We start from the raw sequence: 13,771 nt of genomic DNA, 5'->3' as shown, positions 1-13,771 counted from the left end.
TTGCTGTCTTAAAACTAATAAGTGTGAGAAAAATGCATATGCATATCCTGCTATAAATTTGCAGACCGAAAAGTACGTCTTTTCAGCGCCTTTGCATTTGTTGGTGGATTCTGGGACAAAACACACGAAGTCGGGTAGTCAGCGGGCCGCAGTCCTAAACGAAGCATACATAGGTAAAAAAAGAATTGAAAAACCGCGCGGTCCCTTTGTAAACGGGGAGTCATGAAAAACTCCGCTTTAGAACAGCTTTTTATTTCCGCATGGAACATCTTGGTATAGTAGTCTTTGGTATAACGTAACAATATTAATGTATTCTTTCTTTTACTTACACAATAAAAAAATCCCTTATTATCTTTGGTCCATGATATTTCGGAAAACTTAACCTTGTTAAGTATTTCATTTAAGTCTTTACCAGTCTCGGTATTTCGTACAAGAATCTTGATCCAATCGGACCCACTTTCACTTAATCCATATGCCATATAGCTGCCGTCATCAGAAAATGACTTTTGAGCCAAGGCAATTGTACCATCATCGGATAGTTTATTGGGATCAAGGAATTCTCTGCTATCTCCACTCAACGATGTTTGTTGATACATAACGCTCTGATTCTGCAGACCGGTATTCATAAAATAATAATAATAACTTCCATGTCGCATGGGGCAGCCATATTTGGCATAGTTCCATAATTTGGTGAGTTTTGAGTTGATTTTTTTCCACTCATTACAATTTTCAAGGAACGGCCGACTTATATTATTTTGAGACTTTACAAACTGTTGCGTTTCTGTTGAGTCCGGATCCTCAAGCCAACGGTATACATCTTTTATTTGAATGCCATGGAAGGTATCTTCAACAGTTTCGTCCCTCCGAGTAGTTGGATATACAATAGGCTCTATGACATTTTTTGATAGAGCCGAAGGCTTTTGGTCAGCAGTTTTTGACATATCTCGTAAACCTTTGTTATATACATACATACATACATACACATGTAAAAGAAAATGTATTACTTATTGCTTATAATACATACACTGTTTGTCAACCATGTGCATTAAATATGAAACGAAATAACTTACCAACCACCGTAGTATGCGAAGTTCGAGAAAAGAAATCAAGTACAAAACGTTGAAATGATAATGCAACCTGATAATTTTTATGCATTTGCAGTTCTATCTAAAATATAAATTTACGTTTTCTGATAAATAATACACGTATTCTCTGATGTGTTCCATTAATTGTTTCATATATTGGGTATTCCTGGATGTGTGTTTAATTACGATTTTATGGATTATTTAATTGCTCAAAAGGTGGAGTAAATTTGTAGTTGATATGTGTACGTTGGCGTTTTAGCAATATATAAACAACTGTTTGTCAAAGATTTCAAATTAAATGGTTGTCATACCGATAGCTGGTGGGCTTCAGCAACTGCTGTGGATTTTCAATAGATTTATCTAAAGCCTAGTACTCAGATCGAAAAACTGTTTGCTAGCAAACAGATGTCATATATTTTTCCAGCGACCTGTGGTGTGACCAGAGGTGTGCACTGCATTCCGAACGGTTACACTGCTCAGACTGCTGCTTGGTTTTGTTTAAAGTTAACAAAATGCACTTCTTCGGCTGGGGTCGCTCGGGATCAGCAGCAGCAGATGGCGACGCCTCCCGAGCCGACCACCGTGAAGACAAAATGTTTTGAAAACAATATTTTTTTCATACATATATATGAAAATGAATAACAATAATATATTATAATATCCATATAATTGTCCTAGATATAATGCTGCATTAATTAGATTCTATATGTCTCCATTATGTAAATATATCATTTCATTTTTGTTCTCATATTGCATGTTTGCTTCGTGTTTGCTGGCAAAATATATAAAAATGATATAACTTTCAAGGGGGGTTAAAAATTAACAGCAACACCAGCAAATACCTTCGGACACTTTTCTAGTATATACCGACCTTATTTTTTGTTGATCTCACTAACCATACAGTATATGATGTGGCCAGTTCCTACACCGAACGTGTCGCAGCTGAGTTTTCTGTCCCAGCTCCCAGGGCCTTCGGCTCTTTGAGCTGAGGCATTCGGGTGCCAGGCCAGGGTTCCAGGGGAGCCAGACCATTCGGGTCGGGAGCTGGGCCGTTCGGCATGTATGAATCATGGCGGGAAGTATTGCAAATGTATGTGTGTACACATACATGACAAAAATTTTATCGGAATAAACGCAATGACGGAGATAACGCGTGTAAGCCCATTACTCAGACGCGCTAAATTTTCCATCGACCGAAAGTTTTTTTTTTTTTATTACGGGATTTTATTTATCGAATCTTCCCTATTAGAGACTTACGACAAGTATACAAATCTTAGCCTAATATATTTATTTAATTATTTACACTTAATTACTTAGAGTACGTCCCTAGCTAAGTATTATTGCTGGGTGGGAAGGTCTCTTCGCCGGAGTCGTGTATGGCTAGTGTGCCAAGTTAAAGACTGCGCAAGTCTATTAGGATGGGCTTGAAGCTTGGCCTGGTACTTTGCTTTCACTTTGGCAATTTCATCTTTAACTGATCCTACATTTAAGTCTTTATGGATATTTTCATTCCGTATGTACCATGGGGCCCCAGTGATAGTTCTTAGTATCTTCGATTGAGCTCTCTGGATTATTTCTAAATTACTAACGCAAGCATTTCCCCATAGCTCGGAGCCGTATGTCCAGATAGGTTTGAGAACTGCATTGTACAAAAGTACTTTGTACTCCAGTTTTAGTGGTGAACGGGTGTTTATTAGCCAATGTAGATTACTAGCTTTAAATTTAAGTAGATTTCTCTTCGCTTCGATGTGCTTACGCCAAGTAAGCCTTCTATCCAGATGAACACCAAGGTATGTTACTTCGGTGGTTTGTGGAATGTTGATATTGTTCAGACATAATGGAGGGCAAGTTTGTCTGTTTAACGTGAAGGTGACATGCTTGCACTTTTGCTCGTTTACATGTATCCGCCAGTCTGCTAGCCATTTTTCTAAGGCCACGAGATGAGATGATAAGTGATCCGTGGCCCTTCTTGGGCACTTGGAGCGACTTAATATGGCAGTATCATCAGCAAATGTCGAAGTTGTTGTTAGGCTGTTTGTCGGTAGATCTGCTGTGAATATGATATACAGTGTCGGTCCAAGCACGCTGCCTTGCGGTACACCAGCTTCAATTGGATGATATTCAGAGAGGAAATCTTTGCATCGTACTGCGAAACTTCTTTGCTGTAGGTATGACTCCATTATTCCATGGATGTTCTGTGGAAGTAATATTTTGATTTTGTGGATTAAGCCATCTAACCAAACGCGGTCGAAAGCCTGTGCGACATCCAGAAAAACAGCGGAGCAATACTCCCGTCTTTCAAATGCATTTCGTATCTCAGAGGTTATACGGTTTACTTGTTCAATGGTTCCGTGTTTTTCGCGAAATCCAAATTGGTGAGTCGGGATGGCACCGTTGATGTGTAGGTGTTGTTTGATACGATTCAGGAGCAGCTTTTCAAATATCTTTGATAGGCAAGGCAGTAGGCTGATAGGTCTATATGATGATGGCTTGGACTTGTCTTTTCCGGCTTTATGGATCATTGTGATGACTGATTTCCTCCATTCTTGAGGATAATAGCCCCATTTCATCATGCTGTTGAATATCATAGTAAGAAAATACACTGCACAGCTCGGCAATTCTATGATCATTTTAGGAGAGATGAAATCGTGGCCCGGAGCTTTCTTTTGCTTTGAGATTTGGTCTTTAATGACCCTTGTGACTTCTCCTGTTTGGAATATGATAGGCGGAGTAGCTTCGGGATTGTTGGTTGGTGGGAGCACTAAGCTATTCGTTGCTGGGTGCGGTTTGAAGACGTTTTCTAGATGGACGGCAAATGTATTTGCCTTCTCTTTGTTGCTGCGAGCCCACTCTCCTGTTTGTGTACGTAAAGGTGATTCACTCCCGATTGGTGGGCATACGCCTGATTTTGCTTTCCACAGTGGGAATCGTTTGCTAGTTGGGGAGAGTTGCTCCATATAGGATATTTGAGCTCGGTTTTTTTCATCTTCTAGGGCTCTGCGTAGTAGGTGGTTGGCTATTTTTAACCGCTCTTTCGATGCAGGTGATCTGTGTGCTTGCCACTCTCGGCGAAGCCTTCTTTTATCGCGTAGCAGCACTTCAATGTGCCTAGAAATACGACTGCTGTTGGAATGTTTATTAGATGCTAATATTGGTGTTGAGTGTTTTGCCGCCAGTGACATTGAGAAAACCAATGTCATCTTTACAATTAATGTTTGGGCAGCTATCAATATGAGAGCTTATGTACTTCCTGTATTTGAGCCAATCTGTTTTGCTAGAAGTTAGAAAGAGTGGGCGTTCCGAAAGCTGTGGATGGTCGTAAAGGTGAAGTAGAATGGGCGAGTGATCCGATGATAGATCTGTTAAGTGATCTACATTAATCTGAGCTTGTAGCACCCTTCGTGTAACTGCAAAATCAATCAAGTCGGGTTGCTTGTTTGGATCTGTGGGCCAATATGTGGGCTTGCCCGGAGAGATAAAGTCTAGCTTGTTTCGTGGCGTTATTATAGCGTTATATAGTTGTCTTCCTTTCGGGTTGGTAAGTCTAGATCCCCAATGGGTGTGCTTGGCATTGTAGTCACCAGCTGCTATAAATCGGTCACCTAGTAGGTCGAAGAATGTTACAAATTCTGTTTCGGAAATGCAGAAACGTGGTGGGCAGTATACTGCGGCTAGGTTTAGGTAGCCGCTCTGAATTTCAATATGAATTGCTGTTGCCTGTAGATAAGGTGTAGCAAATGAAGGCAATGGATAATGCCTAATGCGATTCTTGATCAGAACGCCAGTACCTCCATGTGCCTTACCATCGGGATGATTTTTCGCATAGAAGTTATAGCCATTGAGGTGAAAAAATTTTTTATTTGTTAGGTGAGTCTCTGATATGAGCATGGCGTCAATGTCGTGTTGAGCGAGGAACTGTAAGAGCTCGCATTTGTGCTGAGAAATGCCATTTGCATTCCAGAAACATATATTTAGACAGGACATTTAAACAGATTTCTGTTTGATTAGGAGCTCCAGGAGGAGATTTTGGTTGCGAATAAGCTCCTACATCGTTTGTTGTATTGCTACCATTGTATTTGTTATAGTTACCAGCATTGACTCAATTCCACTAGGCAATTGGGATGGATTAGCAGGGGTATGTTGGGCAGAGATTTCTGGGATCTGATTTGATGCCTGATTCTGCATTATTCCAGCTGTGGTTGGTTGAAGTGTCGGCTTAGAGACTGAGGCGTACGACCCGTTGTTGTAACTTAACGCCTGAGCAAAAGAAACTCCTGGAGTCGTAGTTGATGGTATATATGTTAAGTTTTGTCGGACGACCGGGTTACGAACTGCAGTTATTTGTTGGTTTAGGCGATTTTTCAATTCTTTATAGACAGGACAACCTCTATAGTTGGCAGTATGGTTTCCCCCACAGTTGCTACATTTTTTGGCAGATGGGTCCTCCTTATTTACGGGGCAGGCCTCAGTGAGATGAACATCACCACAGGCAACGCAGACTGCCCGTAGAGTGCAATAGGTTTTCGTGTGTCCATATTCATGGCAATTTGTGCATTGGACCGGTCCATTTCGTTTGTGTGGTTCCTCAACGGTGATCCTACGGTGCAGTAGGTATTGAAGCTTGTATATTGGGTGAACTTCATTTTTCCTTATATGCATACTTTCAGGTGTCAGTTCTACTTTGAACATTGGCTGGGGAATTTTGTTTCTATTTATTATGTTCATTGCCATTTTGACTTCGAAGCCCTTATCGTTAAGTCCATCTATTATCTCATTGATTGGGACTGTTGGTTCGATTCCTTTGATAACCACTTGTAATCCTTTGCTACTTTTAAGTTGGTAGGTGTAGTAATTCATTTTTTCATTTTCGAGATATTTCGCAACTGATCGATAGTTTTGTTCGTCATTGACTTGTATTTTTGTTTCATTTATATTACCCCTTTTTATGTACGTGACATGGAATGTGTTTGCGCCAATTGTATCAGTTATTTTTTTGACCAGTTCAGCACAATTTGCCTGTCGAACATAAATAGGTGGCGGTCTTAATTTTTTGGCCTTGGGTGTTTGGGTGATCTCATCTTCGTTTGGGACACTTAGTATCGCAAATCTATTGTTTGCTAGTGCCTTATGTGGCACAGTGTTCTCGGTTATTTTAGTTATTTTGGCTGCATTGTTGTGATATACCGAAAGTGATATACATTTCGCCCAGTGCGACCAAAGTGGTCAATCTGCATTCTCTATGGTTACACTGCTTTTTGTATGTTTACAAACAGAAATTTGCTTAGATTTCAAATGTTGTATTAAATCAACCAGAAATGTCTTATTTGTGAGTACACCGCAATATTGGAGATCCATGCACGGTATTTGTTAGTTTTTTACCCGACGCGGATTGATTAAGCTGAAGGGCGTCGCGTCGGTGTCCCACAGATCAGATTCCCGAAGTCGAAAGACAAAGTCCAAGTTTCTTCAATGTATATCTTTATTAGGTCCGCCGAGGCCAAATCCTCAACTTGTGGACAGACGTCGAGGCCGAGTATTGAATGTGCAGAGTTCAGGAACAGGTTTAAGTCTTGATCCGGGCCAATGAGCAACCCGTTAATTTGTTCGGGTGGTTCATCAGTTTCGGAAGTTGCACTTTTCCTAATAGGATACAAATCTAAGTCATTTTGAATTTCAGAAAATGGGACATTCTTTGCACTTTCTGATGAGCGGAATAATTTTGAAGACTAGAGGAAAATGCATGAAAGAGAAATGATGCTAATTTTTTTATATTCAGACATTTCTGTGTTTAGTTTCTTTACCACACCATGAAAATTATGTTCTCTTTCCACATATTCAGCAGCGTCTTTATGGCCTCAGGGGCTCACAAAAATGTCTTATCTAGTGATAAATTTAGTTTAAAGTATTTTTTCAGAATTTTGTGTATAAATTTACCTCCTCCTTCGGAGCACCAGCCGAAGAGCTGGGGACCTGGGACAGAAAACGCAGCTGTGACACATTCGTTGCTTGAACTGGCACATATATATACTGTATGGTTATAGCCTTTTCACACTGGGGACCATCCACCAGCCACCATCCATTTCTGGGATGGTCCGTAAGGTTTTGCCGTTCCGAAAATTTCCCAGTTATTCCACCATCCATCTGGGATGTTCCTAATTCTCACGTTTCAGTGCGGTATTTTTTCGATAATTGTCAAATGCAACCATATTTCACAACAAAAAATCGGAGATCACTATGAAAATGTAAACAATGACAGACAGGAAAATATAAAAATAAAACAAAATAACCCCGTCCGATCTCACAAAGCACGCAAAAAATAAAAAAATATCAAATATCAGCTGCAGGTGATTTTATTTCGATGTGACATCCATCTAACATAAAAATTAAGTGATAAAATTAATTTACATATATGTATATACATATATTATGGATGATTTTATTGCATTATTACCAATTGCACCAGGCACTGAGGAAACCCAATTTCTTCAAATGCTTGGACACACTCGTCAATTTTCTCTGAAGTGAGATAGTTTTTGGACATGTATTCCTCTGACAATTCGTTGATGAATGCTCTGCAAAACTCATGCAGGATATTGCAGACGCTGTTGGCTGACACTCCGAAAAACACTCTTCTCAGAAGAAGATCCCAAAGTATAAAAAGATATGGCGATACGCTTCTCCAGAGGAATTGCAGCTCGGCAGTTTGTGTCCTTCTTCCGTAGCACTTCCAAGCGAGTAACCAACAGAGAAAAGCAGGATCTCTCCATCCTAAAACTTTCCTTAAAAAACGCCTCGTTGTTTTCGGGTACATCCTTCTCCCAAAATGTACCGAACCGCTTCTGAAAAACATAACATATATATTTGTACTTGAAACATTGATTGGAATTATATGAAGCAGTCACAAATGACCACGCCTCAGTGTTTTCAAAACAGATATCCATTACAATAAATTCTCATCAATGTTGGTCTCATTATCAGCATCCATGTCCAGCAACATGATTAAATTGTGCAAGAATATATTTTGGTACTGAATCTCATTTAAAAGTAAACAAATTTTCCGCCGCACCAAATTGTATGCATCAGCTGTTTTTCATGGATGGTGGATGGTGCCAGTCGGAATCGGAGTTTCACATCTGTCAAAAATTCCCACCGTTCCTCATAGATGCGCCGTGCGGGAAAAGGCCATAAAAGGTCTGCAAAAATAATTAGTGTTTTTTTTTATCCGTTCCGAAATAGTAAACCTCTTTTTGATCGTAAAAAATTGCAGCCCTGTGAGACAGTATATTTCCGGTCACGTTTTGTGTTTGGTTCTTTCTTTCTTTTAATTCTGTCGTCGCAGCAGGGTAAGCTATTTTGACCTCATTAAATATCAAATTTTGTAAGTCAATAAATTTAGTCGTCTGTTGCCTGGCTAAGATAATTATTAGAGATAAAGTCAATGAGAGTATAATTTATTAGTTATTTATATTATTCACTACATGTGGAATGTATTACTCTCCTGTTCAGTAACTTAAAAACCGTGCGTCACATATAAAGCAGTTCAAAATAATACGAAAATTGTATTCAAGGTAAGTTCGATTCTGTACAATTTCAGATTATATACACATTATTGCCTTAAATTGTATCAAAATGTATTTTCTGACGTAAATTTCAGCGCTTCTGGTTGTAATCATGCCTCAAAATGAGTATATGGAACGCCACAGAAAGCTGTACGGAAGACGTCTTGATTACGAAGAGCGTAAACGTAAAAAGGAAGCACGACTTCCAAAAGAGAGAGCCCGTAAAGCACGCAAGTTAAGAGGCATTAAAGCAAAATTGTTTAATAAGGAGCGACGAAATGAAAAGATCCAAATTAAAAAGAATATTCAATCACATGAGGAGAAAAAGCTGAAAAAACAAAATGAAAAGGTTGAGGATGGAGCTTTACCTCATTACTTGCTTGACAGGGGAGTCCAGTCAAGTGCGAAAGTGCTGTCAAATATGATCAAGCAGAAACGCAAGGAAAAAGCTGGAAAGTGGGACGTGCCCATACCAAAAGTTCGCGCCCAGTCGGATGCTGAAGTTTTCAAGGTTCTAAAGACTGGAAAAACTAAGCGCAAAGCATGGAAGCGAATGGTTACAAAAGTCACATTTGTGGGAGAGAATTTTACTCGGAAACCACCAAAATTTGAACGTTTTATTCGACCAATGGGACTACGAATGAAAAAAGCTCATGTGACCCATCCAGAACTAAAAGCTACCTTCCATTTACCTATTATTGGTGTAAAGAAAAATCCCAGCTCCCCAATGTTTACATCGTTAGGTGTTATAACCAAAGGCACTGTTATAGAAGTTAACATCTCTGAGCTGGGATTGGTGACACAAACTGGAAAAGTTGTGTGGGGCAAATATGCACAAGTTACAAACAACCCAGAAAATGATGGTGTTATTAATGCAGTACTGCTGGTTTAGTGGATCAAGAAATATTTTTTTAAATTTTAATGTTCACATTAATAAATTCAGATCTTGACAACAGAAGAGCGTTTAATTATTATATTTAGTGTTGTTCTTATTAAATTTATATATTAACTTGCTTACTTTTTTTCAGTTTGGTGACGGGACTAAACCATGCAGATCTTTGTAAAGACCCTTACGGGCAAGACCATAACTCTTGAGGTCGAACCGTCGGATACCATCGAAAATGTCAAAGCCAAGATTCAGGACAAAGAAGGAATTCCTCCAGATCAACAACGCTTGATCTTCGCTGGCAAACAATTGGAAGATGGCCGAACACTATCTGATTATAACATTCAGAAGGAGTCCACCTTGCATTTGGTACTGCGGCTTCGTGGTGGCGCCAAAAAACGCAAGAAGAAGAACTATTCCACTCCTAAAAAAATTAAGCACAAGAGGAAGAAGGTCAAGCTCGCGGTCTTGAAGTACTACAAGGTATATAGCTCTGCCGACTTGGAAAATATAAAAGAGATCTGTTCTTGGAATTCTTGAGTTTTGATCTTGCGCTCGTTGACTCAACTTTTTTTTATTAACTCCATATTAGAATCTGATGATTTAACATTATATTTAAAATTTAACAGGTTGACGAGAATGGAAAGATTCATCGTCTTCGTCGCGAATGCCCTGGAGAGAATTGTGGGGCTGGAGTTTTCATGGCTGCTCACGAAGATCGTCATTATTGCGGAAAATGCAATTTGACATTTGTTTTCAGCAAACCCGAAGAAAAGTAATTCAAATGCCAAACGGCAGATTATGAACATGCATATGTTTGAAATCAACAAATAAATATTGTAATTGAATTACATAATTGATAACAGAAATATATACTGTTTTTTCATTACAAAGACAAAGTCTTCAACGTTACAACCAGTTAAGAAGTAATTTGGCGCTGCCGAAAACGAAGCTGAGCTAGGCAAGCTATATATACAAATTTTGATCTGAACTTATTTTATAGGCTTTTTACTGCTGCGTCACGGAGTTATACCGGATACCAATTGTTTTTTTTTACATAGCTAAAACCAACCTACCCTGATGAAATTATAATAATTTTAATTATAATTTATAATTTCATCATGGTTTAACCAAACGCCCCGGCGGTGGGGGGGGGGCGGGGGGCCCGGCCGGGGGGGGGGGGCCCCCCCCGAAACGGGCAGAAAGGGGGTGCCCAAACACAATACATACTATATGTATCTATTGAAATTTTGATGAACAGCCAGAGAGCGCTTTAGATCCAGCCGCTCTCTTGCATACAGAGGCAGCCAACGACTTACCCACCTATACCTATACACACCTATAACTTCGCGTACAGTTTAGTTAAACAGAAAAAATTAATTTTATATCAAAGATCGAAATTTCTACTTTCTGCTCATAAAAATTATTCGTCAAGTCGTTACGTTCTTCAAAAAATATTTAAATATATAACAGCTAAAAAATTCAATTAAGGTTTTTGTTCGGCTAAGCGCCGGCCCATGGCAGCGCAAAGAGAGCAGAGCTAAGCTCTTATGCACAACATTGCCTACCTGACTCTGCGCTCTTGAGTCATTTTCCCCCTCCCGAAAATCGTCAGCCGACGAAGGCTGTGAGGGAGGCTCGTCTGCGCAGCAGAGACACTTCGAAATCTAGCATCATCAAACGTACAACATATCGTCGGTTGGCACAGTGACCTGCTACATTGTTATTACCTTTTATACAAAACCCATTATTGTTTTCGCTTCAACACGGTCCACCACGGGTCCGCCTGTTGCTAACTCTTGCCCATTCTATTCCCACTCGCCTTGCATGGAAAATAAAGAAACTAACATAACCAAACAAACTGTGTTGTGAATTAATCAAAGTACAAATTGTCGATTTAACTCTACGCTATTGAAAAATCTCAATAGCTCAACATTTTGGTGACCCCGACGTGATTTAATCGATATATATTTATATATATACACATATATATGCCTTGCAAATAACACTTGTCGGTTGTTTAATTCGCTTTGTACCACGGTTTTTCGATTCGGCGTCTGTGCACAAGCAACATAAACGGTTCTCGCGTCATCTGCTTTGCGGTTTGTCTTGCGGTTGTTTCGTTTCGGTTTTCGGTGCTCTAAGTGTGCATGCCATTGTTGTTGTCAGCTGCACCTACTCAGTTCTTTTAAAACTGTGAACTTTCGCTGCTGGCCTGTAGAACTGTGAGCCCGTGTGTTTGAGCGCTGCGATCGAGTGTACAGTTCCTATCAAACTGTTCAAGGTTATTCACCGGTTATTAACCTCTCCGTGCTTCAGAAACTGTAACCCAGTGCGTCGTAAACCTACCCAATGGCTTCTAATAGCACCCCCTCACTCTTGCCCCCCTCACCATTGTTCGTCGATTCGGAAGCTGCATTCTACAAGCGCAAGGTGCAATCCATGGTAGGGGCAGCACGGAGAATCGAAACGGCCGTTGGCAAGGAGAGAATTGGCGAGCTCAGTGAGGAGGAGCTGAACGTGAGGCTGAAATTGCTAGCGGAGCTTGTAGTTTCATTCAACGAGCACCATAATGCCCTGGAGAGGATTGATCTCGATGAGATCGGTAGTCCCTTGAGGGAGGAGTTTGACGAGTGCGTGGTCATGCTGGAGATTCGCATGAAACGGGAGTTAAACAAGCGGCAGCCCACAATGCTACCATGCTCAACAATGCGGACGGACCATGTAGGAGAGGCCCCAACTACGGTCGTTGTGCAAAGTCGGCCACGCCTGCCGGAGTTGAAGCTTCCTGAGTTCAGTGGTGGCTACGCTCAGTATTCCTCGTTTTGGAGCATGTTTTCCTCCATAATAGACAAGGATACCGATTTGTCAAATGTGGAGAAGCTGCAGCACCTGCGTTCCTGCCTGAAAGGAACAGCACTAGACACTATTTCGTCTCTAGAGTTCACGCACGCCAGCTATCCCATCGCGCTAGACCTCCTTGATAAGCGTTTTAATAACAAACGTTTAATTTTTCAGGCGCATGTCACGGACATTCTGGGTGTTCCGCGCGTAGAGGCTTCGTCTGTGTCGCAACTTCGGTCTTTGTCGGACACTGTGAATGCTAATCTTCGGGCTTTGCAGAGTATGGGAACAACGGAGCAGATTGCAGACTGTATCTTGATACACAGCCTGCTGCAGAAGGTGGACAGCGCTACGCAAGCCAAGTGGGTGGAAACGTCATCGCTGGACAGCATACCCACAAGCCAACAATTCACCGCTTTTCTGGAGCAAAGATGTCAGAAGTTGGAGAATCGGGAGCACGCTATGGCAATGTATACGCCTGGCATTCAGGTGGGAAAGATAAAAAAAGTACAGAGCAACCCTAGAAGTTCATTTGTAGCCACTGAGTCTGTTTCTCTTGAGTGTCTATTTTGCAATACTGCTGGCCATAGCATATATACATGCGCGCTGTTTGGGAATCTTTCGCCGTCCCTTCGCCTAATTGAGGTGAAAAAGCTTGGTCTTTGCCTGAATTGCCTGAAGGCTGGCCATCAATTGCGCACTTGCAGGTCATCAACTTGTCGTCACTGTGGTAGCAAACATCACACCTTATTGCATTTAAACGCCAGACCCTCGCCCACGGAACCCGTTGTCTCGTCATTCCCGCACCCTGAAGCGCAGCCACAGTCCTCAGCTGCCTCTCTGGTTGCACAGAACTCTTGCAGGGATGTTGTGCTCTTAGCCACTGCAGTTGTTCTGCTGAGGGATCGTGCTGGATCGCTCGTACCATGTCGGGCACTCTTGGACTCCGGATCACAAATGCACCTTATAACCTCCAGCCTCGCCCAACAACTTAGACTGAAAAGGACCATGTCGTCGGCCGCAGTATTGGGTCTTGGGGATTCCAGTTTTGTATCGGAGGGCTATACTGTGGGACTCAACTTGCAGTCCCAAGCCTCTGACTACAGTACCAGTTTCGTCGCGTTGGTAGCTCCCACAATCACCGAGCAGCAGCCCAGCTTTTCAGTTGACGTTTCTGGTTGGAAAATTCCGCCGAATTTACCATTGTCAGATCCGCAGTTCTTCAGGCCACAGCGTATTGACCTGCTCATTGGGGCTAGCCTATTCTTCGAGCTGCTGTGCATTGGCCAATGCACCTTGGATGGGTGGTTTCAGGAGGTGGTCAGCAAACGCGTAGGACAGCCTTACTTGGGGCCCAGGCCTCATCTGACGCCAGGCAGGAGTCTCTTGATCAAGTG

At 41.3% G+C, this 13,771-nt stretch overlaps 3 protein-coding genes across 4 annotated transcripts in view; 2 read left to right on the top strand and 1 right to left on the bottom strand.

Moving 5' to 3' along the window:
• The window catches only part of LOC111078216 (prolyl endopeptidase), an 87,907-nt gene extending 86,580 nt beyond the window's left edge, over positions 1 to 1,327 (bottom strand). Inside the window, exons 1-2 of the mRNA XM_022372791.2 lie at positions 1,071 to 1,327; positions 330 to 952 (exon numbers count right to left, since the gene is read on the bottom strand). Coding sequence (XP_022228483.1) covers positions 330 to 952; positions 1,071 to 1,155 — 708 coding nt within the window. The 5' untranslated portion in view covers positions 1,156 to 1,327. The remainder of the gene's footprint in view (positions 1 to 329; positions 953 to 1,070) is intronic.
• A 7,036-nt stretch (positions 1,328 to 8,363) lies between these two features.
• On the top strand, positions 8,364 to 10,399 carry LOC111078219 (ubiquitin-40S ribosomal protein S27a). Its single transcript, XM_022372795.1, has 3 exons — positions 8,364 to 8,428; positions 9,673 to 10,013; positions 10,160 to 10,399. The coding sequence occupies exons 2-3, from the start codon at positions 9,693 to 9,695 to the stop codon at positions 10,307 to 10,309; spliced, it is 471 nt and encodes a 156-aa protein (XP_022228487.1). The 5' UTR covers positions 8,364 to 8,428; positions 9,673 to 9,692; the 3' UTR covers positions 10,310 to 10,399.
• LOC111078218 (ribosome biogenesis protein NSA2 homolog) lies at positions 8,404 to 9,599 on the top strand. 2 transcript variants are annotated; one of them, XM_022372794.2, is made up of 3 exons: positions 8,404 to 8,428; positions 8,592 to 8,653; positions 8,740 to 9,599. In XM_022372794.2, the coding sequence occupies exon 3, from the start codon at positions 8,757 to 8,759 to the stop codon at positions 9,534 to 9,536; it is 780 nt and encodes a 259-aa protein (XP_022228486.1). In that variant the 5' UTR covers positions 8,404 to 8,428; positions 8,592 to 8,653; positions 8,740 to 8,756; the 3' UTR covers positions 9,537 to 9,599. The 2 variants fall into 2 exon arrangements, with proteins under 2 accessions (XP_022228486.1, XP_041450626.1); XM_041594692.1 differs by lacking the exon at positions 8,404 to 8,428 and having other exon boundaries at positions 8,491 to 8,653.
• Positions 10,400 to 13,771: the final 3,372 nt, after the last annotated feature.

Source organism: Drosophila obscura, unplaced genomic scaffold (genome assembly GCF_018151105.1).
Source record: "Drosophila obscura isolate BZ-5 IFL unplaced genomic scaffold, ASM1815110v1 contig_31, whole genome shotgun sequence".
Classification (NCBI taxonomy): domain Eukaryota; kingdom Metazoa; phylum Arthropoda; class Insecta; order Diptera; family Drosophilidae; genus Drosophila; species Drosophila obscura.
The sequence above is the reverse complement of the archived record's forward strand: the minus strand, read 5'-3'. Positions and strand labels throughout refer to the sequence as shown.